A 21,826-nucleotide genomic window follows, 5' to 3' on the forward strand; every position below is an offset into this window, starting at 1 on the left:
GGGAGGGAGGGGGGAAGGGAGGGGTGCAGGTCCGTGTCAGATTCGGGACCCTGTCATGCAAGTAGGAGCAAAGGGAGGTCACCTGCCGACGACGTCCAGAGCATTGAATCGTTTGGAGGGAAAGGGGAGAAAAGACGAACCACACGCGATTGAAGCTGCTGTCAGGGAAAGGGGAGAACATGAAATGATAAAACCCGACTAAAACCCAAACAATATCCACCCGACACACACACACACACACTCTCTCCGTTCCTCCCTCGCCGTATCCCCCTCCCTGCAGTAACGAAGTCCTTACTCCCTTCCTCCCTTTGACCCTTGGAACTAAAGCTATCCCTCCCCGTCCCCTCCCCCTCCCCGTCCCCTCCCTAGACCCCCACCTTCCCTCCCTCCCCTCCCCTCCCCTCCCCTCCCCTCCCCTCCCCTCCCCTTCCCTCCCTCCCTCCCCCCACCTGCTCCCAGCTCACTCCCTCCCCGTGAAGTGGCACACCCGTATCCTCCGCGTGGAACTCCCCCTCGATCATTTTCTGGACCAGCGGGTAAGTCAGCTTGGCGCAGGAGCGAATGACGCTGCGACCAAACCACGTTGACAGAATGTTGCCTGAGCAGGAAAAGGAAGGAAAGGGGGGAAGGGAGGAATGGGGGAAGGGAAAAGGCGGGAAGAGGAATAACTAGGTAAGCATGAAAATACAATGGGAAGAGCGGAATCATTGAGTCAAATTGCATTTTTTTCCAACGCCCCAGAAGGGGGAGATATATGTGCAGAAGACCGGAGGACATGAAGTAGGGCGAGCCCCCCGGGGGAAAGACGAACCATGAACGAACCCCCCGGGGGGGGAAAAGAGGTTTCGGGATGAAAAACGCCAAACCAGGTGTGAGTGTGAGTGTGAGTGTGAGTGTGAGTGTGAGTGTGAGTGTGAGTGTGAGTGTGTATGTATGCGTGTGCATGTTTATCAGCGAGGAAGACAGACAGAACCGCACTCGAAAGCGGAGGAAAAGGTGGCTGAGCGGTTGGGTAGCGGTAGCGGTAGGGGTACGCGGCGGGTGTGTTACTTGGAAACCAGGAAGAACACCACATGAAAGACCAGGATCGAGCCCTGAAGCGGTCGTAAAGGGCCTTAGGGTTAACCCTGAAAAGAAAACCACGAGGTCCAAGGTCTCAACAGTCATCTGGTGGAGTGTGGGCTCGGATGTGGGTTTTTCCTCCCCCCCCCTCTCCCGTTTTCCCCCCCCCCCGCCTTTCCCCTCTTACCGTGCTTGTCCATGTCCCACACCACACTGCATGTCAGTCTGTCCTCCCCCGGATTGAGGGGGCACAGCTGCTCACACAGCAAGGGCGGCAACATGGGCACTACCCGCTGGACCAGGTACGTGCTGGTGGACCGCAGGCCCGCCTCCACGTCCAGAGCGCTGAGGAGGAGAGGATGCGTGACGGGCGGGGTGGGGGGTAAAGGGAGGGGGGAGGGGGGAGGTAAAGGGGGGTAAAAGGGGGGAAGGGAGCCAAAGACAAGCAAAGCATGGGGTGGGAAAGGGATGGGGGAGGGGTGTATTTGTTCTTGTTTCCATAGGGGTGAGCCGCGAGGAGGAAGTGCTGGTGGGATAAGAGCGGGTGGTGGCAACACACAGGTAAGATGTACAATGTACGAATCAGCAGCTCCACGTGTGGTTTGTCGAAGAAGGCTACAGGAAGGGAAAGGGGGAACTCAAGTTGGTAGAGCAGGTGTTCACATGGTGCAGCAGCGGATTTACAGGTAGACGTCAGCTATCGCAAGCACATGCAAAGCCATGCCAACCCCCCGAAAAAGATCTTCCCTCTCCCTCTCCCCACCCCCAACAAGCCCACCATTCCCAACCCCTCTTCCCCCCCTTCCTCCACATCCAGCCCCCACTCACATTCCCACCTCCCCCCCCCCAAACACAAACACACACGCGCGCACCTGAACGGCTCAATGAAATGGGAGACGTCCGCGATGTGGACCCCCACGCGCCAGGCGGCTCCCTCCGCCGCCTCAGGCCCCCCGCCGGTCAGCGGCTCAATGGACAGAGCGTCATCGAGATCCTTAGCAGTGGGGGGGTCGATGGAGAACACACGCTGGGAGCTGACGGGGGGAAACCATATGCGAGAAAGGGGGGGCGGGGTTACGACGAGGCACAGACCGGCATGAGGAGGGCATGAAACATGTGCAAGGGAATAAAGGAATGAACTGCCGGGAGAGGGGGAAAGACGAACCACACACGATTGAAGCTGCTGCCAGGGCAAGAGGGAGAGGGGGAATGCATGTGATGCAAAAAATGAACTGCCTGCCGGTGTCCAAGGTCCGGTCCGTAGAGGGGGAAAGGTACGGGGGAAGAGGGGAAGAGCGGGAAACGGCAGTGGGGTTGGGAAGGTCAAGGAAAGAAAATTGTAGGGGGGAAATCAAATGCATGAAGGAAAGACCCCATCGCCGACGTCAAGGGGTGGGGTGGGGTGGGGTGGGGTGGGGATGGAAAGCAGGCGGGAAAAGGGTGTGGTAAAGGAGGTGACTAGGAGGGGGGGGAGCAGTGGACTGCAGCAGCAGTAGCTGCACCAGGGAGTAGCAACAACAACAAGAGTGTCTACCCGGCGGCGAGTACTGCTACGTCGTAAAATATGTGGGAAAGTGCATCACGTACATTCACGCAAGCAGTGTCCATAGCTGCGCCAGAATCCGTTTCAGATACACACAGCTTTGGAGTCTCGATACTGTACTCTTCACCATGACGTCCATTCCTTCATTTCCTTCCCCCCCTCCCTCCCCCATCTTCCCCGCGAGGGGATCGCAACTGGACTGCTTCGTCACTACCGCCGACTGGTTAGTTCTGGCGCATCAGTCTTTCCTTGGCAGCAGCTTCACTCGCTCGTGGCTCGTCCTTCCCCCCTCCCCTCCCTCCATAAGTCCGCACCGGAAGTCTCTCCTCCCGGCGAGATCCCGTTCACCAATCCTCCAGGGGAGGGGGGGCAGACACGCCAACACCTGGGGCTCGAAGTCCGTCGCTCGGATGCCCTGCCCCTCCAGTATGGCGGCAGTCTCGCTCTCTATCTCCCCCGCCTGGCCCAGACTGGAGCGCAGACCGGCCAGGGGCTGCTGGCTGGCGGGCGGCCAGCTGAGCAGCAGGGCGGAGACCAGAGTCCTGTGCACGTGGTGGTGGTGGTGGTGGTTGAGGTGACGATTGTGGTGGCGGTGGCGGGGGGGGATATGCGTGTGTGTGTGTGCGGAGGGGGGAGGGAGGGAAGTATGTGGCATGTGGGGTCAACAGACGGGACTGGACGGGAATGATTATTATGGGGCAACGCTTGAAGAGGCAACTGTACACGTCCCCGGGAAGGAGCGGGGAGGCCGGAAGGAAATATACGCGGAGTGGAAAGGATGAGAGAGGGAAAGGGCGGGAAAAGGGGTTTTGGGGGGGAGAGATGGCCGCCAGTACACGGCCGAGATAAGGCCTAACTGGGCTAGGGGTAGGGGAAGGGCAGAGTCATATATTAATGATGATGATGATGATGACACGTATCAAAACACACATCCCAACACCAACGCCCACCCCACCCTTAGCCTATCCACACGAGTAACAACCCCCCTCCCCCGTCCCCCCCCCACACCTGCTCGCCGTCTGCTCCCCCCTCAGCAGCCCCACCAGCAACGCCGGTGACAAGTTATACACCTTGTCCGCCTCCACACGACACGTCGGCAGGCGGGGGTCCAGCGGCACAAGGTGCAGCTGCAGAGCGGCCGCCCGCGCCGCCTCCACGGCCGCGTTGAGGGGCCCCGGCATGGCTGCACCATCCCTGGAGGGGTCCCAGGAGGGCAGGGATGTGTCTGGCAGCCGGCCCACCAGGCGCAGCAGCCCCACCAGCTGGCTGCGTTTGGGGGAGGGGTCCAAGACGGCCACCACCTTGGCTGCGGAGGGAGTGGGAGAGGGGGGAAAGCAGGGGAGGAAATCGTGTGATGCATGAAGCAAGATGATCAGAAAGGAGTGAAGCAGAGGAACGAGTGAAGCAGAGAAATGGGGGAAGAAAGAGGAAGAAAGGGGGAGGGAGCTATTACGAGATAGATGATTTGTCGTCCGATTCGCCATTGTGGCTGGTCAAGGAGGTATCAACCCCTCCCCCGAACCAAAAGGCAATCATCCCCCTCTCTCCCCAGCCCCCTTTTTTCCCCCATCCACCCCCGGCATATTCCCTTCCCGTGCTTCCACGGACGTGCCACCCCTTCGCAAACACAAAAAGCACGGATACAGACCGACCGACCGACATACATACCTGTCGCCCTAAGTTCTGACCTCGCTGCCAGTAAGTCGCACATGACCTGCTTGACCTGGTCGGGGGAGGTGCAGGACTGCCATGGCGCCTCCTCGCTGGAACCGCGACCCGTGGCCTGGGGACAACAACAACAACCAAAACAACCACAACATATTAGTAAGAAGACAGGGGGTCAGGGAGGGGGAGATGAGAGAGGAGTCCCGACATGGCAGGATGCTGCAACACACCGCACTGCCACCACGACCAACAGGAAATACCTGCGCCGCCCCCCCTCCCGAGGTACTGCACCACCACTCCACCTGCACCATCCGCACCAGCCCCCTCACCCCTCTGCCGCCCGGCCCCACCTGTGTGCCCGCAGCGGCCTGCTGCTTCTGTTGCTGTTGCTGTTGTTGTTGCTGTTGGCTTCCCTTATTCTTCACGAACCAGGCAGTGGGCGGCTGCACCTGCACCGCCACCTCGTCCCCCTCCACTGCCCGATTGCGACTCAGTTCACCGCGGACCAGCAGGTCGTGGGGGAGGCCGGGAACCGTCACGTAGGCCTGTGGCGGGGGGGTTGAGGGTTATGGCGGGGGAAATACGAACCACAGCTTCACAGACGGGTAAAGCTGATACCAGAGATATATCAGGGGGTAGTGGGGCTAGTGGGGGTGGTGGGGGGAATGAATGGAATGCCGGAGGACGGCGAGGGGAAAGGGAAAAATGAGGAAGAGGGCAGGGGCACGGTATCACGGAAACACAGGTCCTCGCTCCTTGGGAATTTCGGGACGGGAGCGGGATTTGGCGGAATGGAGTTGCCGGTGATGAGACGTTGACATACTTGCGAAGGTTTCTTTACTAGCCAGTGTAGTTTGAACCAGGTGGAAGAAACCCTCCCCTTCTTCCACCCACATATACATACATACATACATACATACATACATACATACATACATACATACATACATACATACATACATACAGACCCGACTTACGGCATGTGCCGTTCACGCAGACCGTCTTGCCCGCGCGCACTTTCCCCTTGCGCTGTGCCTCGGTCTCTACCACCCCCCGCTTTCTCCAGCCCATAGTGTAATATCCAGGTCGTGCACACGATACACGCACCAACAAACATGCACATGCACATGTACATACATACATACATGCTCATCGCGCTTGGGTGGGTGTGATGAGCGCAGGCAAGCGGAACAAAACGTCAAAAACGCCCTGACTCGGGCGCCACAATAATGCCATTAATAAACGTCTCTGGGGCCCCCCATCCCCCGGCTTTTCATACCGGACGGGCCCCACGCACTCGCCATATGTAACTTGTAACTTAATAACTTATTTCGTAACTCTGTGACTTGTCAAGACCCGTTCCGCTGTCTCACCTCCGCTGTGTTCCCCGGGTTGATCCGTATCCTCCCCCGGAACAGCCGCCCGCTCTTGAGACCGGCGGATAGGTCCCCCGGGGACAGGTGCTCCTGGGGTAACGGGGGGGTTGGAGGGGGTGGTGGTGGAGGGGGGTTGGAAGGGGGGTTGGAGGGGGGTTGGAGGGGGGTTGGGGGGGTTTGGAGGGGGTTGGAGGGGGTTTGGAGGGGGTTTGGAGGGGGTTGGAGGGGGGTTGGAGGGGGTTGGACGGGGTTGGAGGGGTTTGGAGGGGGTTTGGAGGGGGTTTGGAGGGGTTTGGAGGGGTTTGGAGGGGTCTGGAGGGGTTTGGAGGGGGGTTTCGCACTTGCAAGGAAAAAATGATCGTGGGACAGGGGCCCGCGGGGATATGTCGAAGAAGCACTGACGATTGAAGCAGGTACCAGAGATGGACGAGTAGTCCAGGAGAAGACAAATGATGCTACATCAGGAGTATATTTATTACTGACCAGCGACGACTTGAATGGTGAGCTTGGCGGCGACGTGGCCAGCTAGGTTGCGAAACGAGTTACTAGTGGCCCGCGCGCGTAGCCATATGGAAATGAAATAGTGCGGGAAAGTAGATGATGATGATGATGATGATGATGATGAGGGTGATGAAAGTGACGATGGTGATGAACGTGATGATGATGGTGATGGTAGTGGTGGTGGTGATGTTTGCGACAACAACGGATCACGAAGGAGCTGGGAAGGCAAGAGGACGTGGACGAGTTGCTGCGCCACCCACAGGCACAAGGCCATATCCCTCCCATCCAGCCTTCCCGCGGGCGTCGGTAGTTTACCCTTTCATCCATGCAATACTATTTCCTCCTCCCCATCCCTCCCCTCCCCTCCTCTCCAACCAGTCACACGTATACATGCGAACCCAGAAGTACACTCGCATTTACCCACCCCCATACCCCACAAACCCACATGGTAGGATCCAAACCATCCGCTTTCCTTCCTCGCCCCACCGGCGCCCGTCTGATTCACCCCCCCGGCCTCGTCCGTCCTCGATCCCGACCGCGTCCTCCCAGCCTCCAAGCGCGTCCTGGACAGCTGAGCCTCCGCAGCCGCCACAGCCTCAGATCCCGACCCTGATCTCTGGGAGACCACACCGCTGGCTGTGTCCCGGGGCTGCCGCCGCTCTTGCTGCTGTGGCTGCTGCGGCTGCTGCTGGCTCCGGCGGTCACCGCGCGCCTGCATGCCGATAGAGCTGCCGGCTGCATGGCCGCTGCCAGCCCCGGATGTAACGTGGGGAAGCGGCTGGGACGCGGGCGCACCACCGCCAGATCCTCGGCTGCGAGGGCCTAGCTCCAGGGAGGGGCTTGTTTCGCTGTCGGCAGCAAGGGGGGAGGAAGAGGTCGGCGGTGCGGCTTCCTGCGCATCTGTTCGGGCGTTGGGTGTGGGTCGCGGAGCGGAAGACGAGTTTGGGCGGGGAGCCGCTGTGTGCGTAGCCAGCTGCCGGTTAGGAATTAAGGCTGACTGCGGTTGGGTGGTGGGTGGTGGTGGCGGGGGAGATAGTGAAGGTGCGAAGGTTGGTGTTTGGGAGGGGGCCGCGAGGACGGAGCTCCGGGTGGCTGCATCCAGGGCGGCCTGGTACGCGGGGTCGTTGCCAAAGTTCATCCACCTCGACAAGCTGCATGCATGAAGGAATTAGAGGGACAAGTGAGAGCAGGTCAGTAAGGTGAGGAAATGGCGCTCGACAAGGCGATCATACTTTCCGTCACATCTTGTTCAGAAAGCATGTTCGCCTTGTCGAGCGCCAGCAGAGAAATTCCAACGCATACCCCAGGCATCATATGGTTGGATTTTAAATGCCTAACCAAACTACCAAAGCAACAATGAAAAGCCAACGGTACAAGTTGGGAGCATGTAGATCGAATCCTTCGCAAAGCTGTACCGGCGCTATCGCGTACACGGGCAAGTCGCGTATGACGGCACCAAGAACCCTATTCACCTTGCAACGTGTAAAAGCCTCTCAGCACGACCAGCTTGGCCACACGGAAGATGACGGACCACAGGTCCTTGGCTCGCAAAAAATTTCGGCGTTTCAAATACAACTTTAAAATTCAACGGACAAGAGCTGTCTGGTATAGACTTCCTTACTGTGCACGCAAGAACCCTTGATAATCCGTCACATAAGCTTCTCATCCAAGCTAGATCCCGTCATACAGCTTATCACGACATGATCATTTTACTCGTTTCCGGATAGCCGATCGCGAGCAAAGGCGTTATGTGATTACCATCGCGTCATTTTGGGTAAGTCCGTACGACAACGCTGGATCTCAACTAACTTCATTTTGGCAAAATGATTTTGCCCTTGTACTCATTTAAATCGGAAAGGAATTTGCGTGACTTTGTTGGAAGGCCGTAAATCCGCTCGTATTTCCAGAATCAATTGCCTCAATCCGCTGCCCAATTCCTCCTTCCACCTCTTCACCTTCCAATCAACGAGCTGTCGGCCACTGAACCTACCAAGCTGCATACCACCGTCCCCTTGAGTGGCCATGTAACTGAATACCCGCACGCCCCAGGTAGAACAAAATGATATGCTGAACTAGAAAGGAAAATTGAGGGGAATGAGTTCTGCCTCATCGGCGGAACTAATACATGTTCGTGTGTGTCACTGTGTGTGTGTGTGTGTGTGTGTGCGCGCGTGAACGGTGACACCGGAAAGGACAACACCCGCATTTGCGATACACACACCTTTCAAACATCGGATGTGTACGTGTTGAGGAAAATGTTGTCCGGTCAGTCTGTCGCCTGGTGCTTGCGTGATAGTTGGTTTCTGGATAGAGTGGAGCCATCTTCCGTACTTGCTGATCGACTGTCGAACTCGTCATTAAATAGGAATGAGCGAGCGTCTATCTTTGGTCTGGTATGCTTGTAGAGTAGTGAGTTGTAACGCTCTGGCAATCACTATTGCATCCGATCCACTTAGCCTTTAACAGTACGGATTGTCCGAACTGAGCCTCTGGGTGTGTGAATGCATTCTCAGCATATGTCCATCCGCGGAGTGGTACCCGATGGAGTGAGAGGGTAGTGCCCCCGGTGTGGGCTGTTGGCACCTGCAGACACGCTGCTCACATTGTCTTTGTCTCTGATATATCGATGCAGGTGTGCCAATCATGGATGGCGGTGGCGGATTACGGCCACACTCGGCAAGAGCGGCTTAGTCGGTTCTCAAGTAATTTTACATAGGATTTTGATGCTGTGCATGTGCGTGTGAATGTGCGTGTGTGTGTCTCTGTCTGTCTGTCTGCCTTGGATCCGATACCACATCTCCGTATTACCATTACTGCTGGCCACATACAGGTGCATCACGCACAGGCAATAAGCCACTAACGAGGCCCATTGATGAGTCGTTTACGAGTCGTTAGTGGGCCCACGTTAGAAGCACACGTCACCATCAGCGACCTGCCTACATACGCACCCAGCCGAACAGCAGCCAGCAGCCAGGATGTGGATGTGCTTATCCGGAGCACACATCTTCTCCTAGTGTGCCCACTGTTCAAGCAACCAGGTGCCACCAGGTGCTTTTTAGGATCAATCCATTACATCTGAACTCCCCCCAAAACTCTAATTACTCAGTGCCATCCTGCGTGTCTTCTCAAAGCAGCCCAGGTTCTACACAGCTGGCATTTAGTTTCTGTTTGAGAGCACCGTGTGTTTCCAGTAATGCTGTCATGGAGCCCCCATATCCTCTGGCCCACTGCATTCAGTGCTTTGAAGCTTGCAGGTAGTGGCTCTCCCATGCACACCCTGGCATGCTGAGCTACCGACGAAGTAAGATTGGAACCGTGATTGGGTGAGGTTGGAAGGGCTGTTTGGTCCCCACCCCCCCTGCATTGGCGCCTGACTGGCAGCTGCTGCTTTCCTCTCTCCCCTTTATGCAGTGGGCCCTCCAGCAGCTTCTCTCTTGCTGGATGCATGTGTCTGTGGCCTGTAGGAGAGCCTACCTCCGGTGCGGAACAGTGGTTTGACCTGGTCCTTGGTGAGTGTGGGTTAGAGGTCTGTGTATACACTTTGTAGCCTACACATCGAGGTGGAGTACATCCACCACCCATGCAGCCGTTAAGGCAGTTGGCAGCTGGGCTACCAACTTCAACAGCCCCTCGGGAACACTACTTGGATTTAGCTGTGCTTGCTTGCCTGGCTCTCATGCTCCTTGGCCCTATAGCAGCCCAGTGTGTTGCACCGTTTGGTGTGCAATATTTTAACCACCTGCAACAACCCATGCAAGCTAAGCTGGGGTAGTGCCTTCCTTCAGTATTCAGGAGACCTCTGTCGCTACCCTGGCTCACAGGAGGTGTATCTTGAGGTACAAACAGTAAAAAAAACACCCAACTCCTACATGTGCACAAAGATATCACCTGAAGTCAGCTGCAAACTGCAGATCAGTACGCTCCAATCAGCAGACCTGCCCTATTGTACGAGACACCAAAATGTTCCATCACCGTCCTGTAGACCATCCTGCCTGCCTGGAAAGGTTAGGGTTTCACCACCACATAAAATCCCAAGACCCCACAAGATTCGCCCCCTGCCAAATCCATCCCACATAATTGAAAAGCCGCACGGCTGCATGGCAACTGTACTCAGTTCCTACACACATATATATAGTGCTATAACGATCATGCCCAGCATCATATCGTTAACAACCGCTCCTTGTCTGTACATCTAGTGTAACAGCTCGATGGTTGACAGGTGCATGCACGCAAAAATTACAGCGACTACACAGCTGTCCCACTACACCACTACATCGCCCGACAGCCCGCAACGCATTGGCCACGTGTACTGTAGAAAGCCATGCCGAATGTATGCATGTATGGCATTATGCACCTCAAAGGTAGCAATGAGACCCATGAGTGCACATGAGTAACACCGCGGGCGAGGGCAGCAGGTGGGCCGTAGTGAGGGATGGACCCCAACGACCCAACGACCCTCTGTGCCATCCGATAGTTAGTCCCGTGCGAGTCCTTTATCATATTTGGTAAACATAACATTTGTCATGCTGTCAATCCAGCCTCCGTCCGAAATGTATGTCAGTTAGGTTGAGTGAATAGTAGTATACTGGTCGCAAGCCGTGTCAAAGGTCCTGCTTGCCATTAATCAGTTAGTCATGTCAGCTCCCGAGATTGGTCATTTGCACAACATTTACGAGTCGGTGACACAGCCAGTAGAAGCCGAGGTGACGTTCTTGATGTACTTGTAAAGGGTGCCACTGGTCGCCTGTTTTGTGTATCCGATCAGTAACCGGGCGGGGAAAAGGAGCAGATAGTGAGAGTAGAAGTGAGCTCTGATGGAAAGGAAAACCCGTTATTAAGTACACACACATGCAGGTAGGGCCCTGAATGAAAGGACAGCTAAAAGAGCGATTACAACACAAACCTAGATAGCGTCTGGGAAGTTGCTCATTAATACTTGTAGTACAGTACACTCGCTTCCAAGCACACAGCATGAATCTCGAGATCCCTCGACAGCACTGCTGTCCGGCGTGCCAGGAACCACCCACCATGGGCCAGGAACCACCCATGGCGACTCACCTTCAGCGGCGGCGCTACCCAGGCTGCACGCCGAGCCGCCATCTCCTCCTCCGAAACCACCATGTCCATGACGCGATTCTCAACATCAATCACAATCTTGTCCCCGTCCTGCTTGGCAAAAGGGTTTGTGGACATTTAGGTACTCAAGGGCCATTATTGTCAGATGCCCCCGCAAAAAAGTGTGGTGGTTTTCCGCCCGCCGATAACAACAACAATAACAACAAAACAACAATAATAATAACTAATAAAAGGATAGTCTTAAGGATAACAATGACGATAATAAGAAAAATAAGACTAATGATGATACAGCCAGAAAGTGTGAAGCGCTTAGATACACCTTTGTCAATCCTACATAACAAAACAGAGCCCTTGACTTGAGCACCAGACACACCCAACACACCCAGCAATAGCCCACAACACCCAAACCTCAAAAAGCCATATTTTCTTGGAAGTCCCAGCAGCTCACATCACAACCCAAAACACACAAGCACACTAGTCTCCCCCTCCCTCCCCCCAAGAAAACACACGCGCGCACCTTCACCAGCGCAATGGGCCCTCCGACTTGCGCCTCCGGGGTCACGTGTCCGATCACGAAGCCGTGGCTGCCTCCCGAGAAGCGCCCGTCCGTGATGAGGGCGCACTCCTTGCCCAGACCGGCCCCCATGATGGCGGACGTGGGGGTGAGCATCTCGGGCATACCGGGGCCGCCCTTGGGGCCCTCGTAGCGAATCACCACAACCTGCGAACACGAGCAGCCCGGCAGGCAGGGGGGGGAAATGCGGGCACGCAGGCAGGCAGGCAGGCAAGGGGATGAAGAGAAGAAGTGGAAACAGTCGGAGGTCTTGGGCCTGGGCATTGGACTGCTCTGGAAAACCTTTGTGGAAAATATTGAAATTCGGAAATTGAAGAACAGGTAAATAGTTCTACGTTCTATTTACCTGGATTCCTTCCTCACCTTGCCACGGAATTTGTTCGGTTCCGCTCCAACCATCGCAATCATGTCCTCCTCGCAATCGAACACCAACGCCTCACCCTCGAATTTGAGGCCCTCCTTGCCGGTGATTTTGGCGACGGAGCCCTCCGGGGCCAGATTGCCGTACAAGATCTGAATGTGGCCTGAGGGAAATGGATAGCAACGATTGCAATTTGAAACTTTTAAGCACAAGGTCCCGAACTGAAGTGATGCAGCACCCCTTCACAACACACAAAAGGAAACCAGTGCACCCCGTTCTCGGCCCGTTACACCTTGGGAAAGCAACGAAGAGCAACACAACTCCTCTAAAGGTGCGGAACTCCCCAGCCCGTCTTCGCCCATCCTCTCCGTCCCCTCCCCTCTCTGTTTCCCTCACCCGTCTTCTTAATGGGCTTCTCAATGGGCAGCACCACGTCCTGACCGGCCCGGAGCTCCGGAACCTCGGACAGGTTGCCAGCGACAGTCTTGCCTGATGGGGGGAGGGGGGGCGGGAGAAGGGAGGGGGGATTATGTCGGAAAATAAACATCGGAAAGAAAACAGACCTCTAGTCGGCGTTTCCAAGGTACCAACCGCCGTAGGGGGGAAGGAGAGAAAGGGGAAAGGTTGAAGAGGGGGGAAGAGGGGGGGAAGAAGAGGAAAGGCGAGAGAGTGGGCGAGGCGGAAAGGGGCGTGTTTATTTATCGAGGCCTCCACACGCAGATAGGCAAATGCGCAAAGCCTATGACACCCTTTTATTATAACCTCCAAAATGAGTGCAGCACGTTCTGGGATAATGGATTTCGAGAAATAAAACACGCAGCTCCCGAACCAACACCAGCAACAATCATCACTTAAGCTTAAGGCGCACACTAGAGACCTACATTCCAGCATATGCGTCAGGTGCCCAGGGGTCTTTACCCCATTTTGCCCCCTAACTCCCCCTAATACATACACACATACGTGCATGCATACCATGCACGCATGCACACAAGAAACCCCGACCCCCGCACCCAAGCCCACCCCCCCACCCCTCAACCACAACCCCTACCTGCCAGGGAACCCACCCGACCCCCCCACTCTTAACACTCAGATCCACTACTCCCCTCGGCCCCATGCGGGCGCTCATATCCCACACACCACACACCGCACTATCCCACGGACCACCCACCGGTAACGGTCATGCAGTCCCGGTTGATGAAGCCCTTGGAGTCCAGATACTTCAGGACTGCGGGGGTGCCGCCAACCTAACAGTCCAGGAGGGGAGGAGGGGGAAAAGGAACGAGACGTCTAAAACCAGCTATAGCTGTTGGTATAAATGAACTAAAAAGGTATTAGAAGGCATATAAAACCTCCTTCCGGCCACCAGGAGGATTGCTTCACTGTGCTATAAGTTGGATAACAAGGATAAGGCAACCAACACTAAGGCAGCAGCATAGCCCCATACACACATCTACACATATTTCCTACCCCTCTCTCCCTCTTACCTTGTCCCCTTCCCACGCCCTCCCCCCACGCCGCCGCCCTACCTTGTGCACATCCTCCATGACATACCGCCCAGAGGGCTTCAGGTCGCAAATGAAGGGCACACGGTCCGACACCCTCTGGAAGTCATCCAGACTCAGAGACACACCCACAGCGCTGCGAGGGGGAAGAGGGGAAAGGGGGAAACGAGGGGATTACATTGCATGTGATTTGGGGAGGAGGGAGAGGAGAAGATAAACGATGAGGCAATCGAGGGAAGGTGCGGAGATCAAGAAGATGACACGGTGGTATGCAGATGCACATACAGACGTACATAAACTGGGGAATGATAACATGTATAGAAAACCAGCTCATGATGGTCAGCTTGTCTATGTGGCGATGCGGCATGCGAGTAGAAGAGGTGCACAACGAAAACAAAACACAAAACAGAACCCCCATACTACCCAATCCCCAATACCCGCCAAACCTACCCACAGGCACCCCACCTCGCCCCCAATCCTTTACCCATACATAAGTTCCATACACCCTTTTCCCCCTCCACCGCACACCCGACCCGTCTCACACACCCCTCCTCATTACCCCCCAGGCAACATCCCGGGGGTAGTGGGGGCAACACCCCCTCCCCCCCCTCACCGCGCCATGGCGATGAAGTGCAGTACGGCGTTGGTGGAGCCCCCGGTGGCCATCACCAGCACCATGGCGTTCTCAAAGGCCTTGTACGTCATGATGTCCCGCGGCTTCAGATCCGACTTCAACAACTCCAACATGTACCTGACGTGACGTGACACGACATGAGGGAGGGAGGGAAGGAGGATTTGAACGGGGAATCAACGGGGGGCAACACGTGAAGATGACCAAGTTTGACTTTTTCAAGAGGAATAGCTGCGGAGGTGAGAAATAGGAGGAGATAGGAAGAAATCCGCGCCGCAGATGTGATTGATATGGGGAGGAGAGGGAATGAAAATGCGGGGGTAAGGCAGTCCCGCGGGCCTCACTTCGCATTCTCATGCTGCACGGACATGTTTCCACCCTAGGGGTAGGTTCTAAGCCTCGACCAATACACCCGTTGGGGGTGAGGGGGGGAAAAGCGCACGCGAGTGTTCAAGACACACCCCGGACTCAGGTCGTACGTACTGAGGTAAGTACACTACATACAACCCAGTGCTGCATGATACAGAAAAGGGAAGCCCATTACACGGAGGCGTGTTGTATCGCGGCTGTAACGGGCGCCGCACGTGGCGTGTGTGTTTCCGTGCCGAGCCCTGACTAGCCGGGACGTCCCCGTGGTGGGGTCATGTGGCGGGAAGACTGCCCCCGGGGCCACGGAGGTGAGGAGGGCAACCCGGGGGTAATTATTCCCGCTAGGAATAATAAAAGGAAAAGAGGAAAAGGCGACAAAAGCCGAAACCCATCCAACCCTCAATGTGCAGGGACAACTGCCACAACTACACCAACCACCTACCTGCCCGCCATGCGGCATTCGTCCTTCTTCAGCAAGTCCTCGGCCGGAATGGACGAGCTGCGGTACGGGGCGAACGAGGGGAATACATGGGGAGATGTGACTGGCACCTGATTAGGAAACGCTAAGCCGGCAAGAACTGTCGGAAAGAGTGAAAAGGGACGAACATGATGTCACCTTATGCAGGTTCAACCGCTGAACGAACAGTCAACCAAACCTGACGCCACCCGATGATGACGCCACCAACCGCCACCACACCTAAACGGAGCGATGAATTGATTTGTAAGCCCCCCCGGGGGACAGACGGTGGGGAGGGGACGCTTCGCCTCTTCTGAACTTTCCGGACACAGCCCTCCCGGCCACATCCGGAAAACCGAACGAAATGCGGCATTCGCTGTACGACAACGACGACGATGACGCATATACTCAACGCACCTGTACGGCAGCGTCATGCCTAGGGCCTCAATGGCGGACGCCATGGTGTTCGCCGTGTACATCCCCCCACACGCCCCGGCCCCTGGACACGAGTTACGGACAATGTCCCGTCGTTGCTCCTCAGTGATGAGGCCCGCCGAGTAGGCACCTGGGGGGGAGGAGGGGTTGAAGAGGGGGTGGAGAGGTGAAGAGGGGGCCCGGCGAGACGGGGCGAAGAAACACATCGGATGAGCTGGTTGAGAAACGTAAGGAGGTGTCACGTCGTGGTGCACGTGGGCAACGTCGCGGATGGGGTGCAAGCCAAAATAAGCAGCATGTGGAGAGACGCGTGCTTCAGTCTGAAGAATGAACATCGGTTAAGGCGGTTCTAACTCATATGAAAGACAACAGAAAAAGCAGCAGCTGTCGAATTGAAATGAAATGACATCTGATGACCCGGGCACACAGGTAGGGGGGGCTCCAAACGGTGTGTGTGTGTATTAGGCTCCAGGGGGGCGGGGAAGGGACCGGCGTGTGAAGCGCGGGTGGCGCGGGGCTGTATCGCGGCTGTAACGGCGAACGGGTGTTGTGGGGTTTTCCCCACCAGTCCTCCTGACTTGCCGCGATGGAACTAGTCCTTGATGTCGCGAAGAGACTGCCGCTGGCGATACGGGGGTCGACCGCCGGCGGTAATTATCCCCGCATTACACGCGTATACTTTCGTCCAACATTCCGTATTCCTATATCCTTAGTGCAGTGGGGAGGCGTGTTGTATCGCGGCTGTAACGGGCGCAGCACGTGGCGTGTGTGTTTCCGTGTCGAGCCCTGACTAGCCGGGACGTCCCCGCGGTGGGGTCATGTGGCGGGAAGACTGCCCCCGGGGCCACGGAGGTGAGGAGGGCAACCCGGGGGTAATTATTCCCGCCAAGGGTAATAAAAGGAAAAGAGGAAAAGGCGACAATGCGGCCATAGGCGGCTGATGGATGATTCAGCTGGCAGAGCTAATAGGCGGGTAGCGAGGAATATTGCCGACACCATGGATTGTGTCCCTAAAACCCTAAAACCCGGCAAGGAATCCAGCTGCAAGTATCTGCCCCCAGCCACCACTGATGATATCCCTCCCTCCACCGAAAGCCGTAGCCCCTGCTGTAGCCCCTGCTGTCCCGTCACCCCCTCACCAAAGCTCTGGAAGGCCGACACGATGTCCAGCACGGCGCCGTCCGTGCGACTGTGCCCCGGCTTGATGGTCCCTCCGTAAATCATAAGCGAGGGGCGGTTCAGGCGAGCCATGGCCATCAGCGTGCCGGGCATGTTCTTGTCGCAACCTGGGTGGGTGAGCGCGTTTTTGAGGGAGGACATCTCAGTGCGTGTTGGAGGAAAAAAGCTTCACGCAAGTCTTGGACAAGACTTTGCCGTGCTATTGCCGCTGTTACCGCTGATGTCCGGCGGGTGCTGGAAGCGGAATGCTCGGATGGACAACGGGATGAAAACGTCGTCCGAAACGTGTTAGCCGTTTTTTCCACAATAGCAGCCGGTCTTAATGCTCTACCGTATCATCAAAAGTAGTTAGCTCTTAGCAGGGTAACGCCTTAGCAGTAAACAGATAGCGGTGGTGGCGGTACACATCAAAGCAAAAACTTCTGCTACGGAAGGACGATAAGAAAAAGTCACAGCAAATCCACTTGAACTAGGAACATGTGAAAGCGATACCAATACCTAAACAATAGAAAATATTAGAATGTGGTGGTACACATCGACATGTGCCGTATAGGACGTACCTGGCAGGGAGATGTTGGCGTCGTACCACTGCGCGCTCATGACAGTCTCGATGGAGTCCGCGATCAAGTCTCGGCTCTGAGGACGGAAGCCAGAGGGGCAGACAGAAGCGAGGGGTCGCAAGGGGGAGGTGGGAAGCAGTGCGGCGTAATGTGGGAAAACAGGAATTGTCGTGTCGGTTACGTGTAGGTGAGTGTGACTAGTGGTCAAGGGCGACAACAGCATGCGCGGCGTCGTCCTGCCGTCCCCTAATGATTTCCCCTATCTGCGACCAACATCTCCACCACAAACACTAACCCACAACACCCCCGCTCATCACCACGCCTCCGCTTACCTGCAGACTGAAGCTCATTCCGTCGGTGCCCATGGAGATGCCGTCTGACACGCCAATGGTGTTGAAGCGGTAGCCCACCATGCCAATGTCCTCTACGCCTCTCTTCACCTCCGCCGCCAGGTCCATCAAGTGCATGTTGCAGGGGTTGCCCTCATACCAAACCGAGGAGATGCCGATCTGGGTTGGAGTCGGTTAGGGTTGGGCAGGTGCGGGCCGAGTGAGGTTGAGGTGGGTTGGATGTCGGTTGGGTACGGTCACGCAAATGAACCATACCGGGAGTTGTTCGGGACCTGTTAATCTAATCGCAACAATTATGGACATGAAAAGGCCAGGCCGGAAAGGTGAAGCAGCGAAGTCGACCACATTACACGGCTATGGAAACATCTACTTTATACTTCTATACATAGCTCTAATAGCAACAAGGTTGTGGTGTTCCGTGAGACGAAGAGGGGCGTTTACAATCATTCCACAACGTTTCAAACCAATTTGAATCGTGAATCCTTTTATCCAGACACGATCCGCTGCAATCCGCCACGAAAGCCTGAAGCCATATGGGCCGGGAATTACAAGCCCTCGGGAGCTGACCAAAAACTAAACGTATGCAAAAGTCAGCGCGTCTGGTTCGCGTAAAACGAATGCGATGCGATACAGCGACTTGCAAATGCATTTCAGTCTCGCGCATGATGCTGTCGCGGATAGAGATCTGGAAGAAAGCCGAAGGTGCGGGTTTGGATACAGCACAATGAATACAGCTGATTTGGGTCTAGAGCCAGTTTGAAGGTAAGTGGGTTGGCTGGTACTTGTGAGGAACAATCAGCACGATAGCGCAGGAGTACTTTAAAGGCTCGAGACACAAGCCACAAGTCCGGCAAAGCTAGGGCGTGTGCGGTTGTCCCCGTGCTCTGGAGTAGCTCAACAACGTGTAGCCAACCACCGTAGACACCTGTGCTGTCCCCGGCACCCAATTCAAGAGACATGGCAAAGGCACAGTATTTGGACACATAAGTTAGATGGCACCGCTCCGCACCTGCGGCTTGTTCATGTCCTCCTCCCTCAGGCCGGTAGCATACAGCATAGCCTGCGAAGCGCCCTGGCTTTTGGGTTGCGTAATCCGACTGCTGTACTTGTTGAGTCCTGTGATTTAACAAATAGATTAAATCAATAGAAACCCGCTGGCAAGCAGAGCGCCAACCCATGCTTTGCAGAACGAAGCGGCTAGGCATAAATATCAAAGACATTATTCAGGTATGGGTAACTGCAAATCTGCGCAATATAGCAATTTTGCACAATAGTACCGAGTTCTTGGAGGATAGATGCGACCTCCTGAACTCATCAATAGGAGGTACGCCCGACAGTGGCGGCGCTCGTTTACAATGCCACTCCAAGAATGACCGAAATCCACAGCATTATTGTAATCCAACCTTAATCCCCCACAATACGCTGATTACACAATTCATTCACATTTGATTCGGATGCTATACCAACCTGCCGGGATAACAGGCGCCGCAGCAGCCGGCTTCTCGGGTGCAGCAACAGCCGCGATCTTAATTAAACGACGGCTACGGATGCCGGCGGGCTGCATAGAGGCCCGTTGGCCAGGACACAGAGTCGTCGGCGACATTTGCTTGGACCTCGGCTAAAAGGCCTACTGCACGCCCAGGAACAGCGTGCCACGGAGAATGAAATGTATTCGGAAAACAACGGCATTCGTATCAATTCAATTTGCTCGAATCCGCAGTGACTTCACCCCGAAACCACGTACGGGAGGCATGTGAATGCTATTTTTAGCGCTTGCGTCCCAACGCGGCATTGTCGATGCTTCCGCAGTAAATGCTTAGAGATCACTAATGCTCCTCTTTCGGCTTTAAGTTGATTGGTTGGGGCAGGCAAGTTCACCGTTGGCTCTTTGTAACGAGGCATTTTTCCGTGTCCGTGGGAGAGCCGTGGAGGAGAATGCGCGCAGGGTGCGGGTGGCTAGGTCGGGGAAGCAGGCGGCACAGTAAGTGGAGCAGTGGAACCTACACTACATGCTGCCCTCGTTGCTGGCGTGCTGGCGTTGCTGGCTAGCTTCTTTGGCTGTGTACGGTGGACGAGCGCTCGCCGCCCCAACTGGGGCATTTTTGGCACAAAACGCGGATAAGTTCGAAAGGTTTTAGCAGTTTCGCATCGAAGGACACCTTGGTGTAGTTGGTTATCACATCTGTCTAACACACAGGAGGTCGCCAGTTCGATCCTGGCAGGTGTCATTTTGTGTTTCTATCGTATGCCTGTTTTTATGCACCTTTAAAGCTCCTTTTGGAAGCAATTGTGTCATGTATACATCTGGAGCAGCTTAAATGAATCTTAGTAATAGACGTGCAACCTGATGTGCAATTTGACGTTCAACCTTGACACCCGAAGTCGGGAGTGCCCAGTGGGCACGCGTGGGCCCCTTGGCGCCTTCTTCACTACTTCCTAGCTTCATTTTGTTTTGAGTCCTTTCAGCGAGTGTACTATTGTATAATGCATGCCAAGTGATAGGCATTCAATTCAATTCAACATATGAATTTCCACCCTTCAGGCCAAACGGAATAGCGTCGCCAGACAATCTTGAAACGTAAACCTCACACCTGACGAGCACTGCACGGACGAAGAAAGCGGTCAAACAAACGTTACAACGCCCAGGGACAGGGCAAAACCACCCTCACTTTGCATCTTTATCCCCCGCCTCAGGTTACATCCACGCACGCCATCCCCCTTAAGACACATCCGCGGAGGCATGCATCCTCAGGGCAAACCGCCGTCAGATACATCCTGAAAACCCCACCCTGGTCATGTCTGCCTCAGCGTCGGGTTAAATCTCAGTGCCGTACACATGACATCCTACCCTACCCCCCGGACACGCCTTCTCACCTACCCCTGCCCACATCCCCGTCCCACTCTTTCCATCCTTATCCCTGTGCCCGACCCTCCGCCGCATCCTGACCGCTCTGCCACCCTCCTTTTGGCTCGCTGCATAACCGATTGTTGCTACCTACCTGGGTGTCGAAACGCGGTATAGTCAAGAGAATCACAATTTGTGCTGATCGCCACGACTATTGAGTCGTATGCATCGCATCACGCAGTTGAAGAGTTGAAACAGCCATGATGCATGTGCACGTTTCGGAGCGCGAGTCCAAGTCAGCACACGGCCGTTTATGGAAAGGAGTTCAAGAGCAACCCCAAGTCAGACATCAGAAAGGTCAAACATTTGGGAATGAAACTAAGTCCGAGAGCCGTCAGCAGCAGCAGCAGCAGCGGCGGCGGCGGCAGGAAGTAATCGGAAGTCATCGCAGGCAAGAGTCAATTAGTAGCCGTTAGGCCACTTAAGCAGTCGCAAAGCTATCAAATTGGTTGTGGAAGTGATCTTTTTGGCAGCAGCCAATGATTTCGGTTTGGGATATGTCTCGGTCCCGAAATGGCAGCCAGCCATCATGCGACTCCAAAAGAGCGCGTGCAGGAGCACGAACCAATCAATGTACGAACGAGCGATTTGAACGCATGGACGCCCATCTCCATTTGTACTCCTGTGATGATACCACCCCCAAGCGGCCACTATCCGTGAACACTCTTTCTCCTCCTCTTCCTCCTCCTCCTCACTTTCGTTGTAATGTTCACTCTACCCCTCCTCATCCTTTTCTGCATCGTCCCTAACACCATCCTACTCCAGTGCCGTACCGTGCAATCACTGCCGCCGCCGATGCCGCCACGCTACGCAAAAAAACAACAAGCAACACAACCAAGCAACACCCCACACTACGGAAGGAAGCCTCGTCTCGGCCTCCTCGAGGTTTCCCACAAGCTGGACATTACATTACAAAACACGGCACAGCTCCCTAGGAGCAGCAGCAGCTGTTTTAGCAATGTCCTTCACAATCTCATGCATCCTACTGCTGCTACTCCTCCGCCTTTGCATCTTTCAGCCCTGCCTCATGCGCGTGCTCGTGCATGTACATGCGCATGTGAATGCATGCGCGCGCGTTTATGTGCCTGCATATTCAGATTATAAAAAAACATATTACCCTGTACGTATATGACATGTACATGTACATGATGTAGGGGGCACCACATGCCCCACAGAAGAGGAACAGTGTTCAGTGCCGTCCTGCACGCTTCCCCCGACACTACACCAACAAGACCGAACAACGTTTCGCACACGTTTCCCCCCGCGGGCGTTTTCCCAAC

The 21,826-nt window shown here is 55.4% G+C and overlaps 2 protein-coding genes across 2 annotated transcripts in view; both read right to left on the reverse strand.

Moving 5' to 3' along the window:
* Nucleotides 1-8,505, reverse strand: part of VOLCADRAFT_107778 (uncharacterized protein) — a gene marked incomplete at its 5' end in the record, with an annotated part of 12,520 nt that extends 4,015 nt beyond the window's left edge. The window contains 11 exons of the mRNA XM_002957664.1: nt 450-598; nt 1,250-1,407; nt 1,935-2,096; nt 2,920-3,147; nt 3,614-3,911; nt 4,274-4,388; nt 4,621-4,815; nt 5,644-5,736; nt 6,572-6,995; nt 7,146-7,298; nt 8,369-8,505. Of these exons, the coding sequence (XP_002957710.1) occupies nt 450-598; nt 1,250-1,407; nt 1,935-2,096; nt 2,920-3,147; nt 3,614-3,911; nt 4,274-4,388; nt 4,621-4,815; nt 5,644-5,736; nt 6,572-6,995; nt 7,146-7,298; nt 8,369-8,505 (2,112 nt within the window). The remainder of the gene's footprint in view (nt 1-449; nt 599-1,249; nt 1,408-1,934; nt 2,097-2,919; nt 3,148-3,613; nt 3,912-4,273; nt 4,389-4,620; nt 4,816-5,643; nt 5,737-6,571; nt 6,996-7,145; nt 7,299-8,368) is intronic.
* A 1,466-nt stretch (nt 8,506-9,971) lies between these two features.
* On the reverse strand, nt 9,972-19,312 carry VOLCADRAFT_77661 (uncharacterized protein). The gene is made up of 15 exons (XM_002957665.1): nt 19,109-19,312; nt 18,651-18,757; nt 17,624-17,800; nt 17,292-17,367; nt 16,692-16,838; nt 15,535-15,682; nt 15,103-15,159; nt 14,274-14,411; nt 13,685-13,796; nt 13,327-13,402; nt 12,555-12,647; nt 12,161-12,321; nt 11,741-11,944; nt 11,206-11,313; nt 9,972-10,891 (listed from the first exon to the last, which is right to left on the reverse strand). The coding sequence occupies exons 1-15, from the start codon at nt 19,242-19,244 to the stop codon at nt 10,817-10,819; spliced, it is 1,815 nt and encodes a 604-aa protein (XP_002957711.1). The 5' UTR covers nt 19,245-19,312; the 3' UTR covers nt 9,972-10,816.
* Nucleotides 19,313-21,826: the final 2,514 nt, after the last annotated feature.

Source organism: Volvox carteri, assembly GCF_000143455.1.
Source record: "Volvox carteri f. nagariensis unplaced genomic scaffold VOLCAscaffold_77, whole genome shotgun sequence".
In the NCBI taxonomy this organism is placed as follows: domain Eukaryota; kingdom Viridiplantae; phylum Chlorophyta; class Chlorophyceae; order Chlamydomonadales; family Volvocaceae; genus Volvox; species Volvox carteri.

Bases quoted from the DNA above. Each gene is read 5' to 3' on its own strand.
- VOLCADRAFT_77661 (XM_002957665.1), bottom strand. From the start codon at position 19,244: ATGTCGCCGACGACTCTGTGTCCTGGCCAACGGGCCTCTATGCAGCCC. The intron at 17,368-17,623 runs GTAAGCGGAGGC...TTCCGTCCTCAG, and splicing joins GAATGAGCTTCAGTCTGCAG to AGCCGAGACTTGATCGCGGA. The intron at 13,797-14,273 runs GTGAGGGGGGGG...TCCCCCTCGCAG, and splicing joins CACTTCATCGCCATGGCGCG to CGCTGTGGGTGTGTCTCTGA.